Source organism: Spermophilus citellus, assembly GCF_964194105.1.
Source record: "Spermophilus citellus genome assembly, chromosome: 2".
NCBI lineage: Eukaryota > Metazoa > Chordata > Mammalia > Rodentia > Sciuridae > Spermophilus > Spermophilus citellus.
The window spans coordinates 63,848,554-63,866,296 of NC_138183.1; the positions used below are offsets into that span (position 1 = coordinate 63,848,554).

General features: G+C 36.0%; 1 protein-coding gene across 8 annotated transcripts in view; it reads right to left on the reverse strand.

Annotated features, from left to right (window-relative positions):
* The window catches only part of KDM4C (lysine demethylase 4C), a 401,867-nt gene that overhangs the window by 54,271 nt on the left and 329,853 nt on the right, over positions 1-17,743 (reverse strand). For 6 of the 8 annotated variants that reach the window (XR_014020688.1, XM_081282630.1, XM_081282628.1 and 3 more), the window contains one exon: positions 7,669-7,854. Coding sequence is in view for 6 of the 8 variants with exons in the window: in XM_081282630.1 (XP_081138756.1) it covers positions 7,669-7,854 (186 nt within the window). In the remaining 2 variants the exon portion in view is untranslated. The remainder of the gene's footprint in view (positions 1-7,668; positions 7,855-17,743) is intronic. The other 2 variants (XR_014020689.1, XM_081282627.1) reach the window with 1 other exon arrangement.

The window sequence follows — 17,743 nt, forward strand, 5'->3', positions numbered from 1 at the left end:
CTATGTTAAGTAAAATATGGCAGACACAAAAAGACAAACATTGAATGTTTTCTCTCATAAACCAGAATGAAGACCATTAGGATACAGGAAGGGGATTGGGAAGACACTGGGGAGTAAAACTGATCACATTATATGCATGTACAAATATGCCACAAGGAAACACAGTATTCTGTTCAATTATTATGCACCAATAAAAAGATTTTTTAAAAAGAGTAATTTCATATATATCAACTGAACTCACATCAGTATAATATCAGAACTTGGAGGTCTGGATAATTCTCTCAATGAGGCCTCAGCATTGATTCACAGGGGTACACAATAAAAAGGTTGAGCAGGAATCTGAACACAAGAGTGCCTGAAGCCAAGATTGTTATGACCATACCCCTATCACAAAATGCTAACAAGTCCTGATCCTTTGTGGTGCAATGACAATTCAACTATCCAGAATTATCAGTAGTTATGGACCTGTGAGTTGACTTCCCAGATTTCTGAGATTTAAATGTAATAAGAGCTTATCAAATGTTTAACAAAATGATTATTTTTCATTTGTATAAAGAGTCTAGTGTTCAACCATTTTTATAGTGATCTTTCTAAAATCTCGTTTCCCTTATTAGATTATGCTGGGGTATTTTGAACCTGAGTTCCCCCTTCAGGATTGCAAGATTCCTATTCCAGTTTCTGAGTGTGCTATTTGGTGACGTCCTCAGCATCAGTCCTTTCTGGGAATTGTCCTTGGCTGAGAGAGAGATTACTCACAGAAGTTCATACCTTTTTCCAGGGGTAGCCTGTGTCCTCAATGGGTTGTTACAGACCCATAAACTCTACCTACCCTTCAAGGGCCATCTCAGCTTTACAGCTACTTCTAGGACCCCCTGAAGTATCTGTTGACATCTCACTGCACCTCAACTTCTCCCTTTACCCAAGCTTACTTCCTTTGCCTTTCTTGTACTTTTCCTTCGCCTTTCTTGTACTTTTCCTTCCATTCCTCAAGTGATGATCCCAAAGGTACTCCCTGATAAACTATCTGCCTTAGTCGCTGCTTCCCAGGGAATCTGCTACACCAAAACTACAAATAGGACCAACTGCTCCGCACCATTACAATTCCTGATATGGTCCACTCTCTAAAGTGATTCAAGGTAGGGGGTGAGGGCTTTCACTTCCCATCAAACTATTAATTGTTGATCTCAGTCAAGCTAACTTACATGCTATCCTTTACTTCTTGCTGATTTGAAGCTCTAACCTCCCAGTTTTTAAAATTTCAAATATGCTAAATTAATTCACACTTTGAATCTCACCTACAAAAACATTACCAAGGCCCTGCGTTAAGACCTAGAAAGTCCCTTTATAATAAAAGGCACATACCACCTTCCTTTGGTTCTTTATTTTATTTTATTTTATTTTTTTTATTTTTATTTTTTAAAGAGAGAGTGAGAGAGGAGAGAGAGAGAGAGAGAGAGAGAGAGAGAGAGAGAGAGAGAGAGAATTTTTAATATTTATTTTTTAGTTCTCAGCGGACACAACATCTTTGTTGGTATGTGGTGCTGAGGATCGAACCCGGGCCGCACGCATGCCAGGCGAGCGCGCTACCGCTTGAGCCACATCCCCAGCCCTTCCTTTGGTTCTTTACTGTTTAATTCTGGTTTATTAAGTTGTGTTTCTGATAGTGGAGGTTCATGAACAAGATATCTCCTAATAACTAAGGTTCTACCAAGGTTGCTTGTTAACACATTAAAAATACTAAAAAACTGAAAAATACTATATGCCTCAGCCCCAAAGGCTTCAAGTTATCACAGGGGCTTTTCTGGGATTTTAGGCAAACAAGCATTGTCTATTTGCAAATCAAATAAGGTGTCTCAAATAACATATTAACAAGTTTTTTAAGTTCAGTTGGATGTTTTTGGGAAGTACACCTGAAGTTAAGTTCTTTAATCTAACCAGATTAAAGGATAAGAAATCAGAGCCTGGGAAAAGGATGTACTCTAAAGAGAGACAATGTTCTCAGTGACCTAGGAAATGACCCCGATTTCTGCCCCCAAATAAGGAGGATATGGGCTTGCTGATCCTAAAATGAAAAGGCCTTTTGTTAAGAGTAAATTCTTCTATTGAATGAAGATAGAAACTACCCATAAAGAGTAACTGGAGTAATACCAGCTGAGAAAGGAGGACTGTGAATTCAAGCCAGCCTCGGCACAACAACACAAAACAGGGCTAGGGATGTGGCTCAATGGTCAAGTGCCCCTGAGTTCAATCCCTGGTACCCAAAATCGCCCCCCAAAAGAGAAACTGGAGACTGTAATCCCAATAGTTCAGGAGGCTGAAGCATGAGGATGACAAGTTCAAAGCCAGTCTCAGCAAAAGCAAGTTGCTAAACAACTCAGTGAGACCCTGTCTCTAAATAAAATAGAAAAAAAGGGATGGGGATGTGACTCAGTGGTAGAGTGCCCCAAGTTCAATCCCCAGTAACCACACCACACCCCACCCCACACCTCACCCCCCTCCCCCTGCAAAGAAAAAATAGTAACTGGAGGGCTGGTATTGTAGTTTAGCAGTGAAGCATGTGCCTAGCATGCCCAAGGTCCTAGGTTCAACTGCCAGCACTGAAATTTCAAAAAAAGAAGAAAGAAAAGAAAAAGAAAAAGAAAAGAAGAAAAGCGACTATATGGTACAAAATATGGCTTTCATTTGAATCAAAGTAATGATCAAACCAGTGTAGACTGTGTTGCAATGGATAGTTCTATGAAGGAATAGTGAGCAGAACAAAAGCCATGTTGAGATATTCAGGGCTGGGGTTGTGGCTCAGTGGTAGAGCACTTGCCTAGCATGTGTGCAGCACTAGATTCAATTCTCAGCACCATGTATCAATAAATAAAATAAAGGTCCATTGACAACTAAAAAAATTTTTAAAAAAATATATTCAGCCTCTGCTCTGTTCTGCATAGTCTCTCCATTCTGATTACCTTCTGTATCTTCAGCTGATTAGTATTAAAAACTGCAATGGAAACACCTACTGTCTCTTCCCACAAATTTAAAAATCTCTTGAAATACTTGATGTAGCTTCGAAAGTGGGACTGCAACCACTGCAACTGGTGCCAGAAGTGGGTGCGAAGACCCTTACCAAATGACAAGATTTTGATAGAGATCTAGAAATGGGGAGGCCAGAGGGTAGGCTAAGTGTGGCTCAACAGAGACAGAAGACCCTCTGGCTAGAGGCTGAGAGGTTGTTGTAAGGAGTGGGCTGGTGACCATGAAACTTTCCCTCTACATCCCACACCAGGTCCTGTGATTAATTGGCAGGCTCAGCAGAAGGTGGGTTAGCTTAAGGCTCTCCCTGCACTGGGCTAAGAAAGAGAGAAAAAAATGGAATTACCAAGGGGAAATAAGCCCAGAACATGGGAATTTACTACAGATCTCCTGAAGTACTGCTCTACTCACAGAAAGTATAGTGGAAAATGGCTTTATGTTCACCAACTTGGTCCTTCCCAAGTAAATTGCTAATGAAAATGCAGTAAGAAAGCAAATTGAGGGGTGCTGAAGACTTAAAAATTTGAAATGGGATATATTTAATACTGTTGGCAACATTTTAAAAAATCTCTATTTTCATTGGCTTTACCTGATAAGGTGAACAAGGAACAGTTTGGTTTCAAATGTAAATATACCAAAAGGTCTATGCTAAATATTTCTCCTCCCAGGAAAAGCTGACCTTAACTTTCTATAATCTGGGATAAATAAACTGAGATCTCAACAAAACACTTCTATTGATAGAAAGATGAGAAACTTTTTTTTTAAATGTTTGCTAGGTTTAGAAATATTGATCAGATTCAAGTTTAAATCACCGTAACTGCAACTTTTTAAAAAATCCTTCTATGAATTCTATACTTCATGCCTTTGCTTTGGTCAGAATTCTCTCCTTATCTTTGAATAATATCAGTGCATACTCGGGAGGCCATTTGAAAACAAACACATGTAGAAAACACAAGCCATATTCAAATACCAGATAACTATATGCACAAGTCTGAGAAGAATGCAGTTGGTCATAACAAATGTTATTGAACAGATTATTAGTGAGAATATCAAAATTATTAAAGAAAAAATAACAATAAAAAATTCTGTCATCAGTGAAACACAGACATCTAGATCTAAAGACAGAGAGATGAGAGTTTATGGAAATGATACCAATCAGGTCACTTTAGATGAGTATTAGCTGAATTTTGGTTCCCTTTATAAAAAGGATGTAAGAAAAACTAAAGGAAGAAGAATTGACCTATGCAGTTGAGTTCTATACTTAAGTGAAGAAAAATAAAACAGGATGGATTCAACCTATAGTGTTTGATGTGTCAATGCTATTGAAGCCACACTCACTGGCATTAGGTTTAACTAAAAGTAGGTAAACTCTCACTTGTAATTAATTCTCAATTAATTGATTGAGTCTATCTCTAAACTGTCTCCAAAATCAAGATGCTTCTCTTCATTCCCAGGACATGGTCACTATGGAAGTCCAGTCCCCATCTCTTCAAATCTGTAATGGTGCTTCTTGCAACTACTAGGTCCCAAATGAGACCCTGCATTTGAGAAACAGCAGGTGACATTAAAAAAAAAAATGTGTCTGATAAAAACATCAAGAAATATATATTAAAAGTTAGGTTATAATAACAAGAATTAGTTGTGCACTTTCTGTTATATACTCCTTTCCATCTTAAGAATTTTAAAGCCACCTATTTTTACAAATACTAACCTCTCTATAAAATATGTTTACTATGTGATGAAACAGTACATTGTAATAAATCAGAAAATTTTTATTAACATCATCTGGAAGATTTTATAATGAAAACGCAGTAACACTGAATAAGTTGTCACATTTAAAATAATTTATGATACTAAAGGAATGGTAGAATTAGCGATGAAGTTGTCCTTTTTAGATGGATAAAGCAAATACAGGCAGAAACAGAAAAATAAAAGAATGATGACACTTACATGGGTAAAAATGAAAATACTTCATTTCCCCTAAACTGTGCAGGCATCCTTCATTCTGTAGATCAACAGGGCCAGACTAGCAAGTAAGCCTAAACTTTATAGTTTTTACTGCTATGCTTCAGCAATTATCTAATACTCTCAAATAATCAAGGAATAGTTAACAACATAGACAAAGTGATTTGTATTCTAAGGAACATATCTCCTGGCATTCATCATTCACAAAAGGAAATAAATTTTGGTGAATTCAAACTTTTTTATGTTATAAAATAAAGAACATTTAATGCAACAGGGGAAACCACAATGCTTTTAACCAAAGTTGCCAGATTCTATAAATCCTTCCTGTTAGTTCCCAGACATTTGGGGGAAGGAATCCATACTTGAATGCTAACCAAAGAAGAATGAATAAGTATTTTCAGAAACCCAGTGTTCATAATATTTCGCCCTAGAGAACTGGAAGGAAGGAAGGAAGGAAGGAAGGAAGGAAGGAAGGAAGGAAGGAAGGAAGGAAGGACATGCAATGCTGTAAATTAAATAATGTTCTGACCGCACTTTACAAAATATACCAAGCTTAAACTAGATATGTAGCATACAGTAGTTTTAAAATCATCTATAAGTCAAATATTTTCTTTTTCATCATCTTTATAAAACTCATTAGTAACATAAACCTGACTGAACCACACATCAGAGTTAACAGGAATGAGGTCATGATTAAACAGCTAGATCTCTTTAATAGCAACTTCAATATAATCATCAGTAACCACAGAGCTTTGGAATATTAAAATGGGAGTGTATGATCCCAAATAAGGCTTTGGATGGATTCCCCCACCACTGTTCAAGTTTAGAGTTAGGAATTCAACTAATCTTAGAGTATGGGCTGAAGAGACATTTCCATTCCAGCACTTACTGATCATGAACTCCATCTATTTGGGCATGGAACTGAACCTCCCTGAACTTGGGCTTCTTATCCTTGAAACAGGAAAGTACTATTCACATAGGATTTGTATAAGACTACAGCATGAACAAAAGGAACATTTTTTTAAAAAATAATGCAGTTTGTATAGGATTGCAGCACCAACAAAAGGAGAAATTAAAAAACAATAATGCAATTTTCATTTTTTTTTGAGTATTGTGAACTGAAAATAATACAGTCAGATAGAATCCCTTTTTTTTTTTTTTTTTTTTAAATAAATGAGGGAGCTGAGGCCCAGAGACAAAAATCTGGACAAGGTTGTACAGCTTTTACTGGCAGGATCTAAGTGTGACTAGCAACCACTCTGCCTCTAGACCTTATTCACATAACAAAACACACTCACATGGATCAGCTAATGAGGTAATACTATTGACTACACTCTGTAAATGGCAAAGTGCCATACTAATATATTGTGCTGCTATCAGAATTTTTAAAAGATGTTAAAATGTATTTTCTGACAAACACAATACTACTCTTTGCAAGAGTACATCAACTCCAGATACTAAGGAATAGGCATGAATGTACATGCAACTTGTGACCTGAAACAATGGGAAATAACTTTTAAATATATATGACAGTTGGTGGAATCATTTTGTACTCTTGGGCACTCAAACACATCTGCACATAGTCCCAACCCCACAAATGTCAAATATTTCTCAAGATGCCAAAGGAAATTGCTGGAATCATTACAAAGAACTGGGAGATTTGTTGTGGATGAGTCCTGGCTCCACAAGCCAATACTGACAACTTGGCAGCCTGTACACAAGAGGCTGAAACAAGACAAGCATATTAGTCTGCAAATAGCCTATGGCCAAGTCTCCCAGGGATAACAGAAAGAGGCAAATTAGCAAAGCTTAGCATCTATATACAATGTTTTGCCTCATCTTTGGTAGCCAAAAACCATTACAGTGAATTGGAAAGCCAAAAAAGGGATATCAGCCATTTCTGTACTGTCATAATTTTTCTAGCTTTTGAAAAGAAGGAAGGGTTTCATCCACCAAGGACAGGTAAACTGAATAACATTTAAATTTACATGTTACTTGGTTGCAAACACTATTTTCCACAATTAAATTCAGTCCTGAGTTAAAGGGAAAAGGTAAAAACCAAACCAAAACAAAGGAGTACTTTATTCTCTTCTACTCCTTTATGAGAATGTCCTCACTCCTTCCAGGGACTTTATTTTTTCTCTAACTTCACAATTTCAGGCTGCAAGGCTCCACAAAGTTCCTGGCTATCCTCTTTTTCCCTTTAAAATGTTACTGCTTTTTGCTTCTTTTAGGAGAAATGAAATAAAAAAATCCCAGGTCCACAGCATAAATTGCACAGATTATTTGCTGCATAATCTCAGGTGATGCTTTTCACATCACTGTCCTCCAGGAAATGATCTCCCTCATACCCTGGATATGTGTAGCGCATAACCTGTAATACAATGCTCAGCAATCCTGTAAATAGATTGGACATAAAGAATGGACATAAAGAGTTTTACTTATTCATCTACTTATTCACTCATTCAACTCAGTAAATATTATTGTGTCTACTGCACACTAGACCCTGGTAAATCTTGTACAAATATCTGCAAATAATTGTGTGTAATTTCAGCCCCCAATAAACAAAGTCTGGACATGTCAACAATGAGCAACACAGCAGAATAAAATACGCTACCTAGGTCTGGGTACAGGAGGGAATTCAGATGTTGTCTCAGCATTGAGAAGGGACAGTGACCTTACCACATTTGGATTGACCTTGTGTCGGAAGCACGTGATGTTCACCACATAAGGCCAATCGTCAGGCTCCATCAATACCCCTGCAGCATGGGCACAAGTGACATGGAAGGAAGCTGGGCAGCGGCCGTAAGAACACTGGATGCAAGCTCCAGAGACCTTATTAACACGGTGTCTGCAGAAGATGCATTTCTGGAGGGTTAAAACAGAGAAGAACATCACTTCACACTCTGTAACTCAGCCAATTTCCACACTTCAGAGAATAATAGCTATTAGAGGAGGAAAAAACTGATTACATCAACAAGTCCTGACCCTCCAGGGGCCCCAGTGGTGAAAGCATCTGTGGCAATATAGTCTGCTCATTTTAAAGGAAACACACTTCCACAGTCACACGCCACCAGACATATGCTTAAATGCTTCTTGTGGTTAGGAAAGTCAAATTATTTAGCACATGCTCCTCTTGGCTCAAAGCTCAGGAAAAGGCCCAAGGGTGCTCCTGTAAATCACCCACGGATGCTTTACCTCCTCGTGGCAGGACTTTCTATACAGCAAAAGACAAAGACTACAGGTTTTTAGGACAGGCACAGACACTTCTAAATCAAATGAGGTCTTCAAAAACACACAAACAGCATACAGATGGGCTAAGTTTTCCATTTACAAGGAAATGGAAAGTGTTAAATGGTCCAATGTGAAAACTAGGGGCTCAAATGTTTAATAATCCAAATCTGAACCTTTCATGACTGACACAAGAATACGCCTCCCAAAGTGAGAAAACTGAAAATCACCCCAAAGGGCATAATTCTATTGAACATTTATAGCTGACAATGCCTGGGGAAGAGAAAATGAAAATAAAAACAGCAATAATGATTACCACAATCTGAAAATTAAATTGCATACAATTAGCCTGAGACATTACCAGTACATTTGCTGCAAGAGATAGGGAAGATCACACAGCTTCACTTAATGTAAGATCTGTGCACTAATATTTGAGGAGGAAGAAAAACTGGTTATAGAACATCACAGGCTCAGGTTTAGAAAGCAGAGGAAGCAGAATGATCAAAAAGATCAACCTTCCATTCCTTCAGATAAAAAAGGTCTACAATCTGTTCAAATGTTGGTGCAACTGCTCTTCATTCATAGCTACATTTTCTTTCCCAAGCCAAAAAAGGTACTTAAAGTCAATATCTTTTGGGGACGGCAATATTTTATCACAGACCTGCAAGAATCAATGTGCACTTAACTCTTCTTTGCCATCACACCTGATTAGCAACTCAGGCTCATAGATTCTGTTCCTTGGTCTTACTCTGATCGCTCCCTGTCCATCCATAGCAACTGCCATTGCCTCTACCTATGATGGCCGATGAAGCAAAGAAATGGCTTCTTAATTGGTCTCACCAACTTTTATTTCATTCTACATTTCATCTGCCCCAGAACTGCCAGAGTGATCTCTTTACTATACAAATCACATACCATCCTGTTTAATTTCCTTCAATGGCTTCTCCTCATCTACAAGTCATTTGGAATATGTGTGGGAGAAGATCTGCATGAGATGGAAGAGTAAAGCTTACAGAAGGGCCTTCATGGCCCACTAGAGCAATGTTGTTTCCTACTAGTCCCCGCAATAGCCACACACTCCAGGCACCTATCTGATTTCCCTATTCATCCAGATTCAATGTAAAATTAAGTATTTTTAAGTAGGGCTTGAAAATGTGGCCTATTGATTTAAAAATTGGTTTCTCTCTCTTTGTGGGGAAGGGGTAGACAAGCAAACTGTAGACAACAAGACCCATATTATCTGCATAAAGGCATTATTTAATAGTTCATCTTGGTATCTCTAGAAATTCTTGGAATCTTTTTTTGATAATTTTTGTACTTTATTATATTTTTGTCAATATAATCATTTGAAATAGAAGGGCAGCTATAACACCAAAAAATCCAGTTAGGAGCCTGAGGCATTAATCACTCAATTTTTTAAAAGTCTAACTATACAACATAGAAGTCAGTTGTTTGACTATTTTCTTAACTAATAGGGTATTTTAAGGGTAGGAAAGAGGCCAACCACTGAAGAACCCAGCAGCCACCAGGGCTTCTGTGCAACACGCTCCAGAGTTATATACTTTCCTATTGGTGGCAAATTTCCTGAGGCCCAGTGAGGTATTGGGAATCTAGTGTGAAACTACAAGTTCATAGGGTAGATACTCTGTGGCTAAGCACCCTCACCCAGCTACAGACAACACACTTTGCTCTACATATAACCTAACCCTGCTCAAACTTCAGCAACACAAAGAATAGGGGAGGAGGGAGGAAAAAAACAAAACAAACAAACAAACAAACAAAAAAAAAAAACAAGCCAATGCCTAGGCCACAAGTAGGAATGGCTAGAAGGGGCCTCAGAACCCACTCATGAACATTATCTCAAATAGTAAAAGCAGCAAGAAATAACATAAAGACTGTAGACACCACTTCTGTGAGAAGCAACAACCTAGACTTGTCCCACAACATTTTAGAACATATGGAATTGTCAAATCTAGAAGAGCAATCATAAAGGGGGGTACCCCCCATATACCCAGTTATATACAACATAACTGTGAGATATATAAACTCTCTTGTGAGACTGACAGAAAAGGAAAGATCCTCAAGTTTTGACATAATACATACTATATGAAAGTGTTCTAATAATCACCAAAGAACCAGCCAGGAAACTATAATACAAACCATTTGGAAATATATTCAACAACTTACAAGGATCTTATATCCTAGGACATTTCACCAAGAGAAGGTTGTGCCCTAAATAGGCCCTCAAATAAAAACAGAAGAAAGCCCTCACATAAAAGTAGAAGAGAACTCCATTCTAACACATGCACACAACTCAACATAGAGATACAAGAAATATGAAAAAACAAGGTAACATGGTATCTCCCCTAAGGTTGATAATTCACAAGAAAATGACTCCCAAATTAGCAAAGTAGATGAATTATGGGATAAAGAATTCATAAGAATGATTATGAAAAAACAAACACTGAATTTCAAAATAGCACAGAAAAACAATTGAATGAATTGAGGAAGTCAGTACAGCATATGCATGAAAATTTCAATAAAGAGAAAGATGTGGAAAAAAATGAAACATAAATCTTAGAAGTGAAATCACAATAAATCAAGTAAAAATTTTGTTTAAAGTCTCTTATCAGAAGACCAGTAGAAGACAGAATCTCAAAACAAAGACAGAAAACAAAGAGGTCAGTCTTATATATTCAGTATTCCAACGGCCTAAACCAAAGAAAATAAATAGTAATAATCAGAATATACATTAAGAGACAAAATTTAAGAACCATTGAAATAAAAGAGGGATCTGAGACAGAGGTTAATGGAATGGATAACCTTTTCAGAAAAATTTAAAAAGAAAAAAAAATTCCAAACCTTGGGAATGAGATGAACATCCACATATAAGAGGTTTTCAGAAATCCCACTAGACTAGAACAAAGAAGAACCTTTCTTCAACATTCTAATTAAAGGGCCTAATATACAGGACAAGGATAGAATTTTAAAAGCCTCAAGAGGAAAATATCAGGTTACACTTAGAAGAAAGTTAAGCAGAATTAGGAGGCCTTGGAAGACATCATTCCAAACCCCAAAAGAAAATTACTGCCAAACAAGATGGCTAGGTCTAGCAAAATTACTATTTAGAATTAAAAGAGAATAAAAACTTTTCAAGATAAGCAGAAACCAAAAGAATTCCTGACTACTAAGCCAGAACTATAGAAAATACTTAACAAAATACTACACACAAAAGAAACCAAAAACAAATTCCAGAGATTACAAATGGCTGACTCTCATTAGAAGAGTAGAGAGCAAATTTAAAAAGAGGACCAAATTCAACATTAGAAATAAATCAAAATGGTGGGGATTAATAAACATCCCTCTATAACAATATTGACTCTAACTGGTCTCAAATCTCCAATTAAAAAATAGTCTGGCAGATGGATCCAAAAAATTGTAAAACTCAGAAGAATGGATAAGTTTCTAGACACATTTAGTATCAAACTTGTACCAAAAAGATACAGAAAACCTAACCAGACAATAACAAGCAATGAGATTAAAACAGTAAAAAAAAAAAAAAAAAAAAAAAAGTTTTGCAACAAAGAAAAACCCAGATCAGACAAACTCACCTGAATTCTAACAATCTTTTAAAGAAAGACTTAAAGGACAATCATCCTCAAATTATTCCATGAAACACAAAGAAAGTGGGTGTGACACTTATAAATTCATTCCATGAAAGGAGTATCACACTGATACCAAAACTAGATACGGATAAGTCAAGAAAAGAAAACTACACAGGCCAATAGCCTTGATGAACATAGATGCACAGATCCTTAATAAAACATTAGCAAATTGTATTCAACAACACATTAAGAAAATTGTACAACATGACCAAGTTGGTTTCATTCCAGGGATACAAAGATGGTTCAACATGCACAAATCAATGTAATTCATAACATAAATAGAATTGAGGACAAAATCATATAATGATCTCAACAGGTGAAGAAAAGGCCTTTGACAAAAGTTAGCACCCATTTAACATGATAAAGGTTATATACAACAAACCCAAAGCAAACATCACAATAAATAAGGAAAATCTGAAAGTATTTCCTCTGAAAACAAGAACAAGAAAGGACATCCACTCTCACCACTGCTGTTTAGTTCTTGAAATTCTAACCAGAGTAATCAGGCAAGAGAAAGAAATAAAGGAAATATAAATAGGAAAGAAATAAGTCAAATCATCACTGATAATGATTCAACATGTTCCACCTAAAGACTTCTAAGGATAATAAACAAATTGAGCAAACTTGGATACAAAATCAACATTCAAAAAGAAATCAGGGAAAAATAAACTGAAAAAGAATTCAGAGAAACAATTCCATTCACAATATCTTCAAAGAAAAAAAGTCAACAAAACAAAAACAACAACAGGGCTAGGGCTACAGCTCAGTGGCAGAGCGCTTCCCTAGCATGTGTGAGGCACTGGATTTGAACCTTAGCACCACATAAAAATAAACAAATAAAATAAAGGCATTCTGTCCATCTACAACTACAAATTAAAAAAAAAAAAGAACTCAAGATTACATCTAAGAAAGGAGATGGAAGACCTCTATTTTAAAATGTATATAACACTAAAAAAAAAAGAAGAATATATATATAAAATCACACGCACGTGCGCGCGCACACACACATATATACAATATATATTATATATACTATATATTACATAATATATAGTATGTATATTATACATATGAAAGAAAATAGAGTCCTATTTCTGATTCTGTGCAAAGGACAACTCAAAATGGATCCAAAATGTAAGAATTAGATCCGAAAACTTGTAACTGTTAAAAGTAAACATAAGATTTACATTCTAACATACAGTTAGAGCAATGACTTCTGCAATAGGACATCTAAAACTCAGGAAATGCTACCAAGAATACTGAAATGGAATGGCATCAATTTACAAAGTTTCTGTAAAGTAAAGGAAACAATGAAGAGCATGAAACGTGAGCCTATAGAATGGAAGAAAATCTTTGCCAGCTACTCTCTCACAGAGGATTAATGTCCAGAATATATAAAGAACTCAAAAAAAGTTTAAAAAAATGGGCAAATGGAGTAAACAGATACTTCTCAAAGAAAAAAATATATATAAATATATTATATATATTTTTAAATGTTTAACACTCAGATAAATGGAAATCAATACCACATTGAGATTTCATCTCACTCCATTTAGAATGACAATCTATCAAGAATATAAATAACAATAATTGCTGATAAAGATGCAGGGAAAAAGAAAAACTTAATACACTGTTGATGGGATTGTAAATTAGTATAACCATTATGGAACTCAGTATGGAGGTTCCTCAATAGACTAGCAATGAAACCACCATATGACCCAGTTACATCACTCCTTGGTATTTATCCTAAAAACTTATAGTCATCACGTGACATTTCCATCTTTATATCAGCACAGTTCACAATAGCCAAGTTATGAAACAAGCCTAGATGACCATGAACAGATAAATGGGTAAAGAAAACATGGTGTATATACACAATGAATTTTTTTCAGTCATAAAAAAGAATGATATTATGTCATTTGCAGGAAAATAGAAGGATTGAAAAGAATTATGTTAAGCAAAATAAACAAGACTCAGAGTTAAGGATTATATGTTTTCTTTCATATGTGGAAGCTGGAGAGTAAAAAGCGGGGGAAAGGAGTCTCATGAAATTATAAGGAAAACCACCCCTGGATTTAATCCCCAGTACTGAAATAAAACACCTAAGTTAAAGACATCTAAGACAAATAAGACATTTGTATGTTACAATGGAATAGGCACTATGAAAGAAGATGAGACAAAAATGCTATGTGGAACCAGAATGAATGATGCCATGAGTCATGCTTGGAACAAGAGAGGAAAGTAGGCTTTGAGTGAAGGTGAAGGCTGACTGGATCAAGATAGTAAAACCAGTACCTGCTAACCAACCATATGGGCCCAGACCCTACATAAACATATCGGGAAAGGAACAAAACCATAATAGCCTGAAAAAGTAGAACCAGATGGTTAATGGGTAGAGGGTTGCAGGTGAACTGGAGAAAAAACACTTAATGTTCTATAATACAGGATAACTATACTTGACAATAATTAATTGAACATTTCAAAATAACTAGGAGAAAGAATTTTTGGATATTCCCAACATAAAGAATAATATATGACTCTTGAGATGACTGATAACACCAATTACTCTCATCTGATCATTACACAATACATACACGTACTGAAATGTCACACTGCATTCCATAAATATGTATGATTACTATACTAAATGAAGATAAAATGTATTAAAAATTAAAAGGAGAAAGAGAACAATGAGAGTACTAGAAAATGTTTAGAATTTTTATACTATGAGAAATAGATGGAACTAGATTCACAGAGAAGTACATAAGCACTAATCCTAAATAAGAACTAGCAAAGGTTACTGGAGGAATAAGAATAGTTCCCATCTCAAAAGCCTCAAGGCTACTCCAAAGCACACTTCCACAATTAAAAAGGAAGAAACTTGGGTCAACATGAAGTAATTATTGTAAAACAGTGCCACTCAGCACACTCTTCACATGCTGCTTCTGAAGATTCTCATGCATTTTAAGAATCTCTAAGCACTACTGTAGGATAGCAGGCTGAGTGTGGTTTTCTTTATACGGCCTGTGGAGGCACTGATGATTGTGCCTTCAGAATAAAGCCCTGAGAATTACTAGGAAACAGAGTTGGGAATGTGCCAGGGCAGAGCTTCTACCTGCTATAAGAGCTGAGGCTAGAGACCAAAGTAGGAAAAAACAATGAATTAATGCCTACCTCCTCAAGATAAGTGTATTTAAAAGTTTAAAAGTACATTGTGTGTGTGTGTGTGTGTGTGTGTGTACATACACATTTTTTTTTAAGTGTGTGTTTGGTGGGGAGGTGAATGGGAGGAGATCAGAAGGCACTTGACAGACTTTGGGGAACTTACAGCCCAGCAAAAAACCATCAGTAGCTGTATTAGTTTTGTCTTCTGTTTATTTGTTTTGTGGCACTGGAGATTGAACCCCAGGTGCTTTACCCCTGTACTACATTTCTGGCCCTTTTATTTTTTATTTTGAGGTAAGGTCTCTCTAAATTGCTGAAGCTGGCCTTGCAATCCTCCTGCTTTAGCCTCCCAATTAGGATTAAGGGGCGCACCACCACTCCTGGCTTAGCAGGTTTTCTTCACGGACTGTTCTGGCAAGGTTAATGCCAAAGATGAACATAGCCCACTCTGTCCTCAAGTATAGGCAGCAAGTGGGGCCCCTAATCCTACCTGAATATAAATCTCCTAGGATCTGAACCAACATTCACCAATAAGAAAAGCAGATTCACATTTGAGCCAAGGAAAGAGAAAGTGCACTCAAAACATTCAACTAAACTACAAACAAATACTTTAAAAATCAAAAACACTTGAGGAAAGTCAATGCCATAAAACAGAGGGTGCTATAATTAATAAACAGAAAAGTAAAAGCTAAGGAGGTTGGTAAACACAAACAAGATGAACCTAAAATAGATACTGTACATATCATGATAAAACTTTCAAAATATATCCATCAATTAAAAAAAAAAAGAAGGTAACAACCACATAGTCACCTCTGCAATTATCACACACACAAAAACAATTCAAGGCTTGTTGACTACTGGAATGCATGCCTACAGATTGTATAGTTCCCAGAAGAAAAGGTCAAAAGATGGAAAATGTAACACAAATTCTAAGGAGCACAGAAAAGAGTCCAGATGTTCTGTTACTCTTCTAAATAGCATCTCAGAGAAATAGAAAAATAATAGAAATTATTTAGATCAACCAAAGTCCCAACAAGTAGAATTCATTATATTAAAAAAAAAAATACTCCATCTACTGTTGTTCAATTCTCTTAGGGAAGATGGGAGGGGAGGGGAGGAGGGATAGTAGGGGATAGGAAAGGTAGCAGAATACAACTGTCACTAATATGGCATTATGTAAAAATGTGGATGTATAACCGATGTGATTCTGCACTTTGTATTTGGGGTAAAAATGGGAGTTCATAACCCACTTGAATCAAATGTATGAAAGATGATATGTCATGAGCTTTGTAATGTTTTGAACAACCATTTAAAAAATAATAAAAAAAAATACTTTAAGCATAGCCTCGTAGGAAGGAAGGAAGGAAGGAAGGAAGGAAGGAAGGAATTAATTCTAAAACCTTCCAGAGAAGAAAAGTGAAATGTCAGGTAACTATCAGATTTCTAATCTGAAATAATGCATTCAAAAAAAGACAGTGATATGATGATGTTTTCCAATCTCTGAAGGAAAATTAAATGTGGTCTGTAATCATGCATATAATCATTTAAGAGTGAGGATAACATAGTTTCTCCTTTTCTATTTCAAATTCAAGAATCAGAAATGTGTATGAAGAAATGAAGAGCAACCAAAATACTAAATATATAGATAAAACTAAATGAAAACTGACTTTATAAAATAATAATGGAAAATCTTCCAGATTGTTTATTTTTAAATTTTTTAATTTGTTCTTTTCAGATATACAAGACAGTAGAATATATTTGGGCACATTATACATACATGAAATATAACTTCCCATTCTTGTGGTGGTACATGATGTGGAGTTAACTGGTTGTGTATCCATATATGAACATAGGAAAGTCACGTCTGGTTTATCTTATTGTCCTTCTTATTCGCATCCTCTCTTCCAGATTTTAAGTAAAGTTTAAATAGATAATGACGGTTCCATATAAGGAGAAAGTGATATTTAAAATGTTCTAATGTTCTTGAATTGGTTGGAAAAAGAAGAAAAAGTATCAAATAAACTAATAGAGTGGGGGGGGTGATGAAAAATAATGATTTCAAACAAAGACAAGAAAGAAAGGAAAAAGAATAGGAGGGAGCCAAAGGAAAATACATTGTAAATTGGTAGAATTAAACCCTGAGTTTATTTTCTTAACTATAAAAACTAACCTTTATCTTATAAGCCAGACTTTTTTAAAGTGTGAGATTAAAAATAGTTTAGACTTGTGAAACATGCATTCCTAGTTGAAATTATTCAACTCTGCAACTTTAGTACAAATGCAGTCATAGGTAATATATAGGCATTGCTGTGTTGCAATAAAACTTTGTGAATAAACAATGAGCACATGCCTTTGTTTGCTGATCCTTGCTACAGGCCACAGGCACATATCTGAAGTTGGTAAGCTATGAAATGATTGAACTAGTATTTAAGAAAGATCACTTTAGCTGCAAGGGAGATAAAGCATAGACTGACAGGGAAAAGAAACTGGAAACATTGAAGCAAAGAATGATGAAAAGTTGGGCTCAAGGGAAGTGGCTATTAGGAAGAAAGTAAAATTTGAGTGTTTTTTAACTCAATGCCCTCTGTTGACAGAAGATTCTACTTCTTCCTCTAAATACAGTCACTCACTCAAGTTCTTGGTAGACAGACTGTCTTCTGTGGGAAAGAATGTCCCCTGCAGCTGCTCAAAGTCTT